General features: G+C 41.8%; 1 protein-coding gene across 1 annotated transcript in view; it reads right to left on the bottom strand.

Annotated features, from left to right (window-relative positions):
• LOC142760453 (phospholipid scramblase 1-like) overlaps nucleotides 1-16,354 on the bottom strand; it is a 65,796-nt gene that overhangs the window by 12,437 nt on the left and 37,005 nt on the right. Inside the window, exon 5 of the mRNA XM_075863644.1 lies at nucleotides 3,243-3,404. Coding sequence (XP_075719759.1) covers nucleotides 3,243-3,404 — 162 coding nt within the window. The remainder of the gene's footprint in view (nucleotides 1-3,242; nucleotides 3,405-16,354) is intronic.

Genomic DNA, 16,354 nt, shown 5'->3' with positions numbered 1-16,354 from the left:
CTACATTGAAAAAGATAGAATTATTTTAACATAAATATATTAATAAAGTTTATTATTTTTATTTCCTACTAGAACCACAGTTCTTTTCCTCTCTTCCTTTTTCCCAAATAATTTAATAAGCAATTATTGGTGGTATACACCTTTGTGGTTCTCTCTAACTCACTTTGTATATAATAAATAAGTGAGGGTATCAGCAAAATCCCTGTTTTTGACATTATAAAGATTGCACTAGCAAAATTTTAGTAAATGGTTTTAATACACAGGTTGTATTTTTAAACTCTGGGGTGAAGCAGGGGTGTCCCTTGTCCCCACTGCTTTTTATGTGCACTAGAGCCTCTATTATGCGCAATACACCGAGACAAACTGATACGTGGAGTCCCCCTGCCAGGGGAGGTAGAAAAGAGGCTAAAGCAGTGGGGTACATGGATGATGTGGCGATACTTTGTAGGGACACCCTGTCGCTTCAGAAAGCCCTCAAACAAATTGAGTTTTATTGCTGTGCTTCCGGTTTTAAGGTAAGCTTTAGCAAAAGTAATATTTTAAGCATTGGAAGCATGGTTTTAAGTGACATACCCGTTCCTGTGTCAGATACTATTAAAATTGTAGGTGTCTCCTTCAGTGGGTATGATAATGGTTTTATAAGTTGGGACATGGTGGTGCAAAAGGTAAAGGGTATGTGCACACGAGAACTGTCTTTTACGTCTGAAAAGACGGACTGTTTTCAGGAGAAAACAGCTGCGTTGTTTCAGACGTAAAAGCTCCTCCTCGCATTATGCGAGGCGTCTTTGACGGCCATAATCTTGAGCTGTTCTTCATTGACTTCAATGAAGAACGGCTCAAAATACGTGTCCTGCACTTCTTTGCCGAGGCAGTCAATTTACGTGTCGTCGTTTGACAGCTGTCAAACGACGACGCGTAAATGACAGGTCGTCGGCACAGTACATCGGCAAACCCATTCAAATGAATGGGCAGATGTTTGCCGACGTACTGTAGCCATATTTTCAGACGTAAAACGAGGCATAATACGCCTCGTTTACGTCTGAAAATAGGTTGTGTGAACCAAGCCAAACAATGAAATATGTATGTGGAACATGAGGAAACTCACCATGGAGGGAAAAATTTGAATCATAATAATGGTCATTTTATCCTTCTTTTATATGTAAGTATAGTGTTCCCTCCCACTACAGTTTTATTATGAAAAATTACTAAAGCTAGTTTTACCTTCTTTTGGAGTTCCAGGATAGAGAAACTGAAAAGAGAAACCGTAATGAAATCCAAACCAAAGGGTGACAAAGATTTTCCTGATTTTAATAGGTTTCTTTTAATTAAGTTCTCAAGTTTCTGTTTTAATTCCCTTTTTAGAGAGCACTATTGGTCTTATTTTATATGAATTAATACTAGGTTTTTAATGCGCAGGTTTGGTTGCTTCAACATTATTTTATCCTCACCTTATGCTTTTAAACTACCAGCTAACTGTGTGATTTTAGAATAGACAGTAGCTAACTTTGATTTAAGAGGGAAGACTGTATATGAACTGAAAAATAGTAAACAGCTGATAAAAGACTGGCCTGTGTGCTTAAAAATGCCAGGGCTGATTTTAAGTCCCAGTCCGGCCCTGGTCTCAGAATATTGAAAAACCCACTGGACCAAAGGGATGTATATGGATGGCTCATGTAAAGCCTTTATACATATTATTTCTTTACATGGGTATTCTGCTATGCCCCGCCCACTTTTTGAAAAGTGTCATGAATGGCATAAAAAAAGAAAAAACACTAAATGTGAGTTTTTGTGCAAATTGATACTTTTTACATCAGAAAACTGGTGTAGAATGTTTGATAACTTTTCCTATTAGTTTTAATTATAGATGTCAAATTTCAGACTTTTTATCTACTTACCTAGCACATGGAAGATTCATAAAAAAATATTATGACAATTTTTTTTTTATTTTTTTTTACTATGATGGCTTTGACAGGACGGTAATAGGAAAGGGCTAAATTCTATTAATTTAATGGACCAATCCAAATCCTTTTACACTCTTTACACTCACTGTTATTTTCCCTCAGATTTCTGTTGCTCTTTAACGTCCATTTTGATGCTGCCCTGTTCTACCCAGTAAACAAGAAAAAACATAAAATCCTGATAAAGCCATGAAAGTCAAAGAGATCCATCACGATATGTTACAAAACGAATCACAACGGATCTGTCATATCTATAATAGCTCCCGTAATAACTGGACCAATGACACCAATGTGAACAGAGCCTTAAAGGAACAGTGTCATCACAAATATTTTATTAATATGTTAAAGATGTTAGTGCCTTAATATAAACGTTTATTTTCATTTGTGTGTTTGTGTTTTACTGTTTCTTTTTTTCACACTTTTTTTTCCCTATGGGGGCTGCCATTTTTTGTTCCATTTCTGTGTGTGTCGATTAACGACACACACAGACATGGAATACGGCAGCCACAGTCCCATAGGGACTGCGAACGGCTCCCGTCCCATTGACTGCCGTGTACGGCGTCTGTGTGGGAACTGCGCATGCGCCGCTCCCACACAGTCCTATTCGAAATTGGCGCCGTCCGGCGCCATTTTCCTGTGGACCGGAAGTCGCGGCCGGACAGTAATATTACTACTTCCGGTCGCGGCTTCCGGACAAGTGCACATGGAACAGCGGCAGCAAAGGGAGCGGACGGGCCGCGGCGGCAGGAGCAGGTAAGCGATTTCAATGTATGTTAGTGTTTGTGTGTGTTTACTACTGCATGTAAACCTACTACACTGTGGGTTACCTCAAAAAATGGCGACGCACAGTGTAGCAGGTTAAACCTTTCAAACCCCTCGTTTATCCCGGCACTAGCCAGGATAAAGGAGGGGGGGATGCTGAGCGCTCACTAGAGCGATAGCTTTTAACCCAATGTTGCAATGCTGCAATTTTGGGAACTAGCTCCAAACAGCTCCATCTAGTGACCAAAAATGGGTAGTATTATAAATTTGAAAAAATTTATAATATTTCCTGACTCGCGAAAAAAATAAAAAAAATTTGAACAATGTTTTATCACCCACACACTAAATGTTTAAATTTTAAAAAAAAAACATGTTTTTGGGGCGACACCATGCCTTTAAATTGTAGCAAGTGATAAGGAAGCAGTGGTAGATATAACAGGTCTTCACCACATGGATTTTTAAAAGTTGCTATATACCTTCTCATTTCTGGTACATCATTATTAACAAAACTAACTTTTTTACCACAAAATTAACATCTGAGCAGCAACCACAAGGAAGAAAGGGTCCAATGATCCTCAAAACATTTTCATGTCTTTCATTTTGTATTGTAAACTTTGGTAGAAATGGATGCCAGTTCTGGACAACATAACCAACGGGTATTCCTGGAGGAGCCTGAACTTCAAGCTGTGTAAAATGACAAAAAATAATTATTAATATAAAAACATATAATAGATAAATGAAAGAATATGTATTAAATATGAACCTATCAGGGGTGTGGTCAGGACTCTGACACGCAAGGATGCGCTTTAGATGAGCTCCGCTGGTGGCGCTCACTATCTCTCCTCATCCTCCCTCCCGGTGCCGGCAACGGAGTTGACATTTGTGCTGCTGCACTGCCGCTACTACCGGGAGTATTTGGATGCCTATATAGTCCAGCTTGTACAGCAGGAGAGTAGGGGCTTAGTTTGGCATCCGGATCTCTGGTCTAAATTTCTGGCTGTACATGCGCGGCCTTCACATCTGGACTTAGACACCGCCGCCGAAATTCGACCTGAATCAGGGACCGCTGACCTGGGCTCAGCACGCCACCCGATGCCCAGCTGGGTGAAATTTCTCCCTGTTAACCTCTGAAAAGTGGAGGCACATCTGCAGACTACATCCCTGCCCTGTATACCACTGGCAGTATTGAAGCTGACATTTTGTTTCTCTCGCAAGGAGGGTTAAGTGGCTTTTCAGCCCTGGGATTACGCTTAACTTTACCTGGTACCCTATACCTAATACTGCTCTGATGTAACCTGGTGATAATATAACACCTGGCGGACTTTCCCCCCTTCCCTATGTTGATGTTTTTTAAGTACATTTTTCTGTGCACTAGCCTGAGTAGCTTTTTCTGTCCTTGCACGTCTCTACTAGTCGTGTTCTACCTGCAATGGCCCCATCTAATCAGTCTAATCTAACAGATAAAATGGAGAAATCTTCTGGAGCTGTGCCTGGGTCCAGTAGATCACGGCCTTCTGAGGCTTCTACCTATGCCTCCCTTCTTGCTGACTCTCATACTGAGCCATCTATGTTGGATGTTTTGAAGGCTATAACAAAGTCCCATATGGTATTAACCGAAAAGATTGATGCTTTACAAACAGACTTTGGTCTCCTTACAGCTGATGTGCATACTTTGTGTGAAAAGGCTACTAAGTCCGAAAGACATATTTCTGATCTAGAAGATGTGATAACTCCTCTTCGATCCAGAGTCGACACACTAGTGTCAACAGACTGCATGGAGGACCAAGCTCGATGACATGGAGAACCGTCTAAAGTGGTGTAATATCCGATTTGTTGGCTTGCCTGAAGGAGTGAAAAAAACGAATCCTGCCGCCTTCTTGGAAAATTGGCACCTGGAGCACCTCCACACACATTTATAGACAAATTTCTCAACTTCAGGGACTGAGACAAGATACTGGAACTTGCAAGTAAACAGGGTCCTCTGAAACATGCTAATTAGGATGTACGAGCCTTTCCTGACTACTCACTGGATGTACAAAAGCAATGCAGAGGTTTACAGAGGCTAAGAAATGTTTGGAGGATAAGCAAATTCCCTACTCTATGGTCTACCCTGAAAAACTCAGGCTGGTGCACAATGGCTCTACAGTGTTCCTGGACAAGCCGGAAGACGTCTTTGCCTGGTAAGAACTTAACAGAATATAACTCTTTTGCTTCTAAAGTATTATTACTCCCGTCTAATGTAATTCATCGTGACTGGGACGCTTATCTCCCACTCAGGAACGTATCCCTGTGGGATGTCCATATTTACACTTCCCCATTCTGTGTGGGATTTATTGCTGTTTTCCCTCTGACACTCGTGATGGTTGTAATATGATTGTAATATGTTCTACGTATTTTTTGTATACCAGACATATCTTTCTTCTGTATTTCTACTGAGCCCACTTCTTATGCTTACTAGATTTGCAATGTATCTAGGGGAAGGGGTTCGCCCCCTTCTTTAACTTAGCGTATTTTTATAGTTCTGTTTATACCTTTTGCATTATGCGGTATTGTTTGCAATTGGGAATTAAACCTATCTCATGTTTGTGGGGATGGGTATGGGTTTGTGTGGAATTTGCTTGTTTCAGCTTTTCATGCCTTTTAGATTACTCAACTGTAGTTCATGCACTTTTGTAGACCAGCAATTTAACCTCTAGGACTACTGGAATTTGTAGTTATTATTACAGACCCAGCTCTGCTATACTTTCTATGTATATGCACCTTTCCAGTACGTTCTACTGCCTCTATTTAACTGATGAAGACGTTGCCACACCTTAAGGCCTTATTTATACGAGCATATTTCACCTCCGTGATATGCGTGTGAAAATCACGCCCGTCAATCGAACCTATGCAAGTCAATGGGGCCATACAGACATTCCGTGTTTTTTTATGAAGTTTGTGTTCGCTGCGTGAAACTCACTGCATGTCCTATACTTGCGCATTTTTTTGCGAATCACGCACCCATTGCAGTCAATGGGTGCGTGAAAATCACGGACAGCACACGGACACACATCCGTGTGTTGTGCGTGATTCACGCAACTGTTGCTCAAGAAATTAAGGGAAAAAGAAAACCACCTCCTTCATTTCATTTTGTAAACGTCAAAACCGCGTAACATAAGGATGCCATACGCGCGAAAATAAGCAGACACGCACCAAACACTGATGACACACAGAACTGTAACACACGCAAAATGCTGTGTTTTTACGCGCGCGAAACGGACACGTTCGTGTGAATTAGGCCTAAGATCATCTCCTGGAAAGTGAGGGGTCTCAATGATAAATTTAAAAGGTGTCTGGTCTTTAACCCCTTAGTGTCTAAGCCTGTTTTGGCTTTGTGGACACAGCCGATTTTTTCAAATCTAACATGTGTTACTTTATGTGGTAATAACTCCAGAATGCTTTTGCCTATCCAAGGCATTCTGAGATTGTTTTCTCGTGACATGTTGTACTTTATCACTAAATTTTAAACAGATTTGCTATTGAAGCAAACAAAAAGCCCTATTTTACTTAGTAATGTTGTACTTTATGATACTGAAAAAAATTGGTTGTTAAATTCAATATTTATTTGTAAAAAACACCAAAATGTACAGAAAATTTGCAAAAATCTGGATTTTTCTAAATTGTAATGTATCTGCTTGTAAAACAGATCGTAATACCACACAAAATATTTACTCGTTAACATTTCCTATATGTCTACTTTAGGTATGCATCGTTTTTTGAACGTCCTTTTATTTTTCTAGGACGTTACAATGCTTAGAACTTTAGCTGCAATTTCTCGCATTTTCAAGAAAATTTCAAAAGGCTATTTTCTCAGGGACCAGTTCAGTTCTGAAGTGGCTTTGAGGCCCTTATATATTAGAAAGTCCCCATAAATCACCCTATTTTGAAAACTGCACCTGTCAAAGTATTCAAAACAGCATTCAGAAATTATTTTAACCCTTTAGGCATTTCACAGGAAATAAAGCAAAGAAGAGGTGAAATTTACAAATGTTAATTTTTTTTTACGAAATTCATTTGTAATACAGTTTTTTCTGTAACACAAAAGGTTTTACGAGAGAAATGCAACTCAATACTTATTGCCCAGATTCTGCAGTTTTTAGAAATATCCCACATGTGGCCCTAGTGCGGTAATGGACTGAAACACCAGCCTCAGAAGCAAAGGAGCACCTGGTGGATTTTGGGGCCTCTATTTTATTAGAATATATTTTAGGCACCATGTCAGGTTTGAAGAGGTCTTGTGGTGCCAAAACCGTGGAAACGCCCCAAAAGTGACCCCATTTTGGAAACTACACCCCTCAATGAATTTTTCAAGAGGTATAGTTAGCATTTTTAGCCCACAGGTTTTTTGCTAAATTTATTGGAACTGGTCTGTGAAAATGAAAATCTACTTTTTTTCTGAAAAAACTTACGATGTTTTAGTTTTTACAAGGAATAAAGGAGAAAAAACACCCGAACATTTGTAAAGCAATGTCTCCCTATTACGGCAATACCCCATATGTGTTAATAAACTGCTGTTTGGACCCACGGCAGGGCTCAGAAGGGAACGAGGGCCATTTGGATTTTGGAGCGCAGATTTTGCTGGAATGGTTTTCGGTGCCATGTCGTGTTTGCAAAGCCCTGGAGGGACCATAACAGTGGAAACTCCCCAAAAGTGACCCCATTTTGGAAACTACACCCCTCAAGGAATTTTTCTAGGGGTATAGTTAGCATTTTGACCCTACACGGTTTTTGCTGAATTTATGGGAATTATGCCGTGTAATTGAAAATAGAAATTTTTTCTAATAACATTTTAGCTCAGATTTTTTCATTTTTACAATAGATAAAGGAGAAAAAACACCCCAGTATTTGTAAAGCAAACTCTTCTGAGCACAGCAATACCCCATATGTGGTAATAAACTGCTGTTTGGACACATGGCGGGGGTTGGAATGGACAGAGCACCATTTGACTTTTGGAGCTCAAGTTTTGCTGGAATGGCTTGCGGCCCCATGTCACATTTGCAAAGCCACAGAGGGCCCAAAATAGTGTAAACCCGGCAAAAGTGACCCCATTAGGGAAACTGTACCTCTCGTGGAATTTATCTAACAATATAGTGAGCATTTTGACCCCACTGTTTTTTTTGCTGAATTATTGGAATTAGTCAGTGAAAATGAAAATCTACATTCCACTAAAATGTTGAATTTCTTTCATTTTCACAAGGAATAAAGGAGAAAAAGCACCCCAACAATTGTAAAGCAATTTCTCCCGAGTGCGGCAATACCCCATGTGTGGCCTTAAACTGCTGTTTGGGCACATGGCAGAGCTCAAAATGGAAGGAGCGCCATTTGGCTTTTAGAGCGCAGATTTTGCTAGACTGGTGTATGGGCGCCATGTCGCATTTGCAGAGCTCCCTTAGGCTATGTTCACACGGAGTATTTTGGGGGAGGAATATCTGCCTCAAAATTCCGTTTGGAACTTTGAGGCAGATATTCCTCTCCCTGCACGCCGATATTCGCGGTGATTTTCGCCCCGTTTTTCGCCCGCGGCCATTGAGCGCCGCGGGCATAAAACAGCGAGAAATACGCTTTCTCCTGCCTCCCATTGAAGTCAATGGGAGGTCAGAGGCGGAAGCGCCCGAAGATAGGGCATGTCGCTTCTTTTTCCCGCGAGGCAGTTTTTCCCGCCGACGCCTCCCATTGAAATCAATGGGAGGCGTTCTCGGGCCGTTTTTGCCGAGTTTTGCGACGCGGTTTCCGCGTCAAAAAACTCGGCAAAATACCCAGTGTAAACATAGCCTTAGGGACCAGAGTAGAGTGTAAAACCATGAGAAGTGACCCCATTTTGTAAACTACACCCCTCAAGGCATTTATTATTTGCCCGGACATACAACAGGGCTTAGGAGTGAAAGGCGCATGTGAGGACTATATTGGTGATTTTCGCAGCATTAGCCCACAATGGCAGGACTCTGGGGTCAAATAGTAAAACAAACCCCCAAGTAGTGACCCCCATTTTGGAAACTGCACCCCTGAAGGCATTTTATTAACGGGTGTAGTGAGCATTTTGACCACACAGGTTTTTTTTTTTTCTATTAGAAATGAATGTTCAGTGGATGGTGCAAAGTGAAAATTGCAAATTTCCACAGGTATGTGCCATTTTAGTGCACAATATTTTGTGCCCAGTTCGTGCCACTGAAGACAAATACCTCAAACTGTTAAGGAAGTTCTCCCGGGTATGGCAATGCCATATATGTGGACGTATACTGCTGCTTGGGCACGCTGCAGAGCTCAGAAGGGAGGGAGCGCCATTTGGCTTTTGGAGCGCAGATTTTGCTTGGTAGTTTTGTTTGGGGTATTGCTGGTATTTCAGTTTAGAATGTGGGGGTATATGTAATCTGTGCGGAGTACATCAGGGCATAATAAAAGGGTATAATTGGGTAAATAAATAATATTTCATAGATACGTGGCCACAGGGGCGTAGCTAAAGGCTCATGGGCCCCGATGCAAAAGTTCTTATTGGGGCCCCCCACCCGCAAACTTCTCATGGCCGACGGTCCGCAGCTTTCAGCCAGGGGCGTCGCTAAGGCTGGGTTCACACACACTATTTACAGACGTAATTCGGGCGTTTTAGCCCCGAATTACGTCCGAAAATGCGTCTCAAAAGCGTCGGCAAACATCTGCCGACGGTCATTTTTTTTATGCGCCGCTGTCAAAAGGCGGCGAGTAAAAAAGACGCCCGCGTCAAAGAAGTGCCTGTCACTTCTTCAGACGTAAATGGAGCCTTTTTCCATGGACTCCATGGAAAAACAGCTCCAATTACATCCGTAATGGACGCAGCGATAGACGCCTGCACATGCCATTACGGCTGAAATTACGGTGCTGTTTTCTCCTGAAAACAGCACCGTAATTTCAGACGTAACGGACGCTGCCGTGTGAACATACCCACAGGGCTTAAAATCTCAGGGGAAATAGCCCCAATACATATGTGTCCGCCCCCAAAAAAATGTGTGTATAGGAGACATCATAGCATATCTATAGCACTACGACCCTATAAACTATGGATAGGATTAGATACATTGGCTCAGCAGACAGTATCACACATGATAGGATTAGATACAGTGGCTGAGCAGACAGTATCACACATGCTAGGATTAGATACAGTGCCTCAGAAGGCAGTATCATACATGATAGGATTAGATACAGTGGCTCAGCACACAGTATCACACATGATTGGATTAGATATAGGGCCCAGCAGACAGTATCACACATGATCGGATTAGATACAGTAGCTCAGCAGACAGTATCACACATAATAGGATTAGATACAGTAGCTCAGCAGACCATATCACACATGATTGGATTAGATACAGGACTCCACTCGCTGACATTGCGGCACCAGTGCTGGACCCAGGAAAGGTAAGAATAATTTTGCTTCTTTATGTGTTACTGATTATTTTTGTGTGTTTGTGTTTTTTTACAGGTTCGGTTGTTGGACTTCAGATACGAGGACTTCAATGACGGCGTTTTTTTATTCTCAATAAAATTGTTAATGGGGGTTGTGTTTTTTTATTTCAATAAAATATTTTTTCTATGTGCTTGCATCCTTTTAAACTTTATTATCACCGCCTTAGTAATGGACGCTGGCTGATTGACAACCTCCATTACTAAGGCGGGGCTTAATGTTAGCCGGTGCAGAGGCCAACACTAACCCCCATTATTACCCCAGTACCCACCGCCACCAGGGGTGCCGGGGAGAGCCGGGTACGAACCAGTACTCGTCCATCTGTAGTGATGGGCAAGCACCGTGGTGGCCGCAGGCTGGTAGTATTAGGCTGGGGAAGGCCAAAAACAGTTACTATAGTAACAGACTTTACTTACCTTCCTGCTTCCGGATCGCAGCGGAGGTCCTGACGTCAAGCACTGTGCGCAGCACATGACGTCACAGCGCTATGCGCCGCGCACAACATCGAGAGGACAGGACCTCCACCGCGGCAGAAGAGGAAGGTAAGATTAGTAGCGCTGACCGACAGCGATTCTGGAATAGTTTTTTATTTAATTTTTTTTACGGTGTTCACCGTACGGGTAAAATAGCGTGATATTTTTATCGTTTGGGTCGTTACAGACGCGGAGATACCACATATGTGTACTTTTTTTTATGTTTTGGGGTTTTTCCTATAATAAAAGACTTATTATAGGAAAAAAGGCTGTTATAGTGTTTTTTAACATGAAACTTATTTTTTTTTAACTTTTTTACAAAATTTTTATTAACTTGTTTTAACTTTTTTTGTGTCCCACTAGGGAACTTGAAGGCATGAAGCCCTGATCGCTATTCTAATACACTGCACTACCTACATAATGCAGTGTATTAGAGCTGTGAGCTATTCACTGACAGCAAGCCTATTAGGCTTCGCCTCCCGGCAGGGCCTAATAGTCTTCCGTGCTAGGAAGCGATTGTTAGGCTATGGTTGCCATAGCAACCATCGGAACACCCGCGGGTGCCGATGGTTGTCAATAGGAACCATAGGGTGCAATCTAATCACTTAGATGCAGCGATAGCTGCATCTAAGGGGTTAATTGGCCGGATCGGAGCCTAGCTCGGGGCCTAGCTCGGGTCCTGGCCATTAGAGCACGATGTCAGCTGTGACAAACAGCTGACACCCGTGCCCGTGGCAACCATCGTGGCTGCCAACACGCTACAAGACACTTCGATGCATCGATCGCATTGATCGATGCATCTAAGGAGTTAATCGGCCGGATCAGAGCCTAGCTCCGGTTCTGGCCGTTGCAGAGGGGTGTCGGAAAGCTGATAACCGGCGGTGATAGCGCTGGCTCAGCTTCTGAGCCAGCGCCATCACATACACCACGTCATGGAGCTGTGATTGGTCAGTCTGCTTTGACTGACCAATCACAGCGATCGCCGGCAGGAGACCGCTGTGGTTGGTCCCCTGCCGTCTTACTGTGCCGATCAACTGTCATAAACAGTTGACGGCACAGTTCTGTCACCTTGTCCTTTGACAGGGTGACAGTTTTTAGCCAGGACGCACCGGTACGTCCCTGTGCCTTAAAGCACTGCAATACAGGATGTACCGATGCGTCCTGGTGCGGTAAGGGGTTAATTTCCTATCCACATATAGTCCACAAATAGTACTCCTACAGGAGACTCATTTACTAGGCACTCAAATGTGTGCACTCATGCGGCCCTGGGTTGAATGTGATCACCATACCTCTTTTCCCAGCTACTCGTGTATTACGGCAATGTGTGGTTACTTCTGTAAAAACGTACCCTAGTAGGAGATTCATTGTAATGTTATGTCAGATTTATTTTACCTAATTTGTCTTTGTTAATGTCTATAATCCTCCTCCGGCATCTGTTCAATTGCTTAACGACATAATGGTACTGGTGACGGACCTGAGCCCTGCGCCACTCTTGTTTCTCGTAGTTTTTAATAATTTACTTTGCTCTTAAAAGTAATGTGTCGCAAATTAAACCTTTTTTTTTTTAAGTAAGTTACTTATTTCCATTATATTTTTTACGTTTTTTGCTGTATTTTTTTTTTTCTTCCACATGGTGGAAAGTATTAAAAAAATAAATAATAATTTGACATGTTTTCCTATGTTGGCCACCAGAGGGAGCACTTCCCAGAATTACAGCAAGGTGAATAAGGCAAAGCAAGCTGACTCACAGCTGCCGTAAATGTGGGAGGGAAACTCACCCCCCCCTCCTACAAGCTAGGAGAAGGTGTCTTCAAATTGCTAAGCAGTGTCCGGCTGCCATTTTGGGTGTGATTGTTGAAATGCAGCTCGCAGAAGCTAAAGGACACACCAAAAGGCTAAGGGTATGTTCACAAGCTTACTAAACAAAGGGAAAACAGCTCCTGATTTTCAGCCATTTTTTAATCAAACTCGCGTTTTTGGCTGGTTTTTTTATGGTTGTTTTTGGAGCTGTTTTTCAATAGAGTCAACGAAAAATGGCTCCAAAATTGTCCCAAGAAGTGACATGCACTTCTTTTTGGCGGGCGTCTTATTAGAAAAAGGCCGCGTAGAAAAACACCCTGTCGGAACAGAACGCCATATTTCCCATTGAAACCAATGGGCTGATGTTTGGAGACATTCTGCTTCTGATTTTTCAGCCATTTTTCTGGACGTTTATGGCCCGAAAAACATCTGGAAATACTGCGTGTGAACATACCCTTAGAATGATGAAAGTGAATTGAATGACTTTTCAGTTGACAGGTTCACACAGTCTCTTCCAGCATCACCGCCCAATACTGCTGACAGTCTCCTCCAGCGTCACCATACAATCCTGCTGACAGTCTCCTCCATCACCACCCAATCTTGCTGACAGAGACACACACCTTACCTGCAGTGCAGCTGGTCTTCATAATGGCACCTGCTATCTCCCTACAAACCGGCTTCTCTGCTATGTGACTCTGACCTACGTCTGCGCAGTACAGAGCCAGAGGCAATGGAAGGCTGCCGTTCATTGTGCCCTATGCTTTGTAGCTGCTGTATTCCATCTCTGTATGTGTCGTTAATTGACACATACAGAGATAGAAAAAGAAAATTCATTCCCCATAGAGAAGTAAAAGTATGAATACGTTAAAAAGTAGAAAGTGACAACACAAATAAATAAAATTTTTGTTTTACATTATATTAAAAGCAATATAATAAATAAAATAAAAAAATCATGACACCTTCCCTTTAACTAGATAGATTGGGAGGGGTTGTGAGTACCAATTCTCCCTTGGCCAACTGTGCTGCAACATATCAACTGCAGCAGATTTGGCGAACTCGCCATCCTCTCTCCCTAGCCTACTCGTGTCATTCACCTGCCTATAGGTCGTTTTCCAGAATTGATCTAGCATTTGTAAATGCAGCCTCTTTAACCCCTTCCCGTGGTAAACAACTTTCAGATTTTTCGTTTTTTTCATCCCCACCTTCCAAAAGCCATACATTTTTTATTTTTCCGTCGATATAGTCCTTTGAGGGCTTTATTTTGCAGGACGAGTTGTACATTTTCATAGCACCATTTATTGTGCCATATAATGTACAGTGAAGGAAATAAGTATTTGATCCCTTGCTGATTTTGTAAGCTTGCCCACTGTCAAAGACATGAACAGTCTAGAATTTTTAGGCTAGGTTAATTTTACTAGTGAGAGATAGATTATATTTTAAAAAAATAACATTGTCAAAATTATATATATTTATTTGCATTGTGCACAGAGAAATAAGTATTTGATCCCTTTGGCAAACAAGACTTAATACTTGGGGGCAAAACCCTTGTTGGCAAGCACAGCAGTCAGACGTTTTTTGTAGTTGATGATGAGGTTTGCACACATGTTAGATGGAATTTTGGCCCACTCCTCTTTGCAGATCATCTGTAAATCATTAAGATTTCGAGGCTGTCGCTTGGCAACTCGGATCTTCAGCTCCCTCCATAAGTTTTCGATGGCATTAAGGTCTTGAGACTGGCTAGGCCACTCCATGACCTTAATGTGCTTCTTTTTGAGCCACTCCTTTGTTGCCTTGGCTGTATGTTTCGGGTCATTGTCGTGCTGGAAGACCCAGCCACGAGCCATTTTTAATGTCCTGGTGGAGGGAAGGAGGTTGTCACTCAGGATTTGACGGTACATGGCTCCATCCATTCTCCCATTGATGCGGTGAAGTACTCCTGTGCCCTTAGCAGAGAAACACCCCCAAAACATAATGTTTCCACCTCCATGCTTGACAGTGGGGACGGTGTTCTTTGGGTCATAGGCAGCATTTCTCTTCCTCCAAACACGAGTTGAGTTAATGCCAAAGAGCTCAATTTTAGTCTCATCTGACCACAGCACCTTCTCCCAATCACTCTCAGAATCATCCAGATGTTCATTTGCAAACTTCAGACGGGCCTGTACATGTGCGTTCTTGAGCAGGGGGCCTTGCGGTCACTGCAGGATTTTAATCCATTACGGCGTAATGTGTTACCAATAGTTTTCTTGGTGACTGTGGTCCCAGCTGCCTTGAGATCATTAACAAGTTCCCCCCGTGTAGTTTTCGGCTGAGCTCTCACCTTCCTCAGGATCAAGGATACCCCATGAGGTGAGATTTTGCATGGAGCCCCAGATCGATGTCGATTGACAGTCATTTTGTATGTCTTCCTTCTTTTTACTATTGCACCAACAGTTGTCTCCTTCTCACCCAGCGTCTTACTTATTTCTCTGTGCACAATGCAAATAAATATATATAATTTTGACAATGTGAACTTCTGTTTTTTTTTAAATATAATCTATCTCCCACTGGTAAGATTAACCTAGCCTAAAAATTCTAGACTGTTCATGTCTTTGACAGTGGGCAAACGTACAAAATCAGCAAGGGATCAAATACTTATTTCCTTCACTGTACTAGGAAACAGGAAAATAATTATTTGTGGGGTAGAAAATGAAAAGAAACAGCGATTTCTCCATTGTTTTTTGCGCTTCGTTTTTACAGAATTCACTGAGCAATTAAAACAACTTTATTCTCCGGGTCAATACAATTCCGTAGATAACAAATATAGATAGTATTTTCTATATTTTACTACTTTTACAAGTAAAAAACTAAGTGTAAAAAATTAAATTTATTATGTGTCGCCAAATTCTGAGAGCCATATGTTTTTTAGATTTCCGTCGATTAAGTGGTATGAGGGCTTATTTTTTGCGGGATAAGCTGTAGTTTTTAATTATATAATTTTGATGCAACCTTTTTATTCAATTTTTTGTGGGAGATAAGGTGACCAAGAAATAGTGATTCTGGCGTTTACAATTGTATTTTTTTTTTTACGGCGTTCACCGTGCGGGTTAAATAATGATATATTGTAATAGTTCAGACTTTTACAGATGCGGCGATACCAATTATGTTTATTTTATTTATTTTTTTACTATGCTTTAGGGGGAAAATGGGAAAATATGTTTTTTTTTTACTTTTAATTTTTTCAAAATTTTTTACATAAAAAAACTACTTTATTTTTACTAATTTTTACTTTTTTTATTAGTCCCCCTTTGGGACTTCAACCAACAATCATTGGATCGCTTGCACGATATACTGCAATACCAATGTATTGCAGTATATCTACTTTCTGACAGGCTTCTATTAAGCCCTGCCAGAGGTAGTGCTTAGTAGGAGTACAAAGATGTCGGACCTGGGGGCCTACATTAGGCCCCCAGTCAGCCATATCAACCATCGCCACCCCGCGATTGCATTGCGGGGGGTGCGATGAGCTGCTAGAGGGGATCGCCCCTCTTTCTAACGGCATTTAACGGGTTAAACTAACAGGATCGCGTTCGAGCGCGATCCCGCTCATTACTGTGAAGTGTTGGCTGTAACATACAGCTGACACCCGCATCGTATGGAGTGGGTTCACTCCGTGAGCCCGTTCCATACTTCCCCTACCCGGCTATGACGTATGGATACATCAAATGTCGGGAAGGGGTTAATGTTTATAGTCTATGCCAGTTGGAGGGGTTGTAAATACATGAATTAAGAAGAAGGAGACCTCCTTTTTTTTTTTTTAAATGACAATTCTTGCCCTGGTGTACACCACCAATGTGAGTCACAGAAATTTTAGGTATGGGAAAAGAGGAAAAAAGGGGGGCTGCTCCACA

The sequence above is a fragment of the Rhinoderma darwinii genome, chromosome 4 (assembly GCF_050947455.1).
Source record: "Rhinoderma darwinii isolate aRhiDar2 chromosome 4, aRhiDar2.hap1, whole genome shotgun sequence".
NCBI lineage: Eukaryota > Metazoa > Chordata > Amphibia > Anura > Rhinodermatidae > Rhinoderma > Rhinoderma darwinii.
This window is presented reverse-complemented; position numbering and strand designations above follow the sequence as displayed.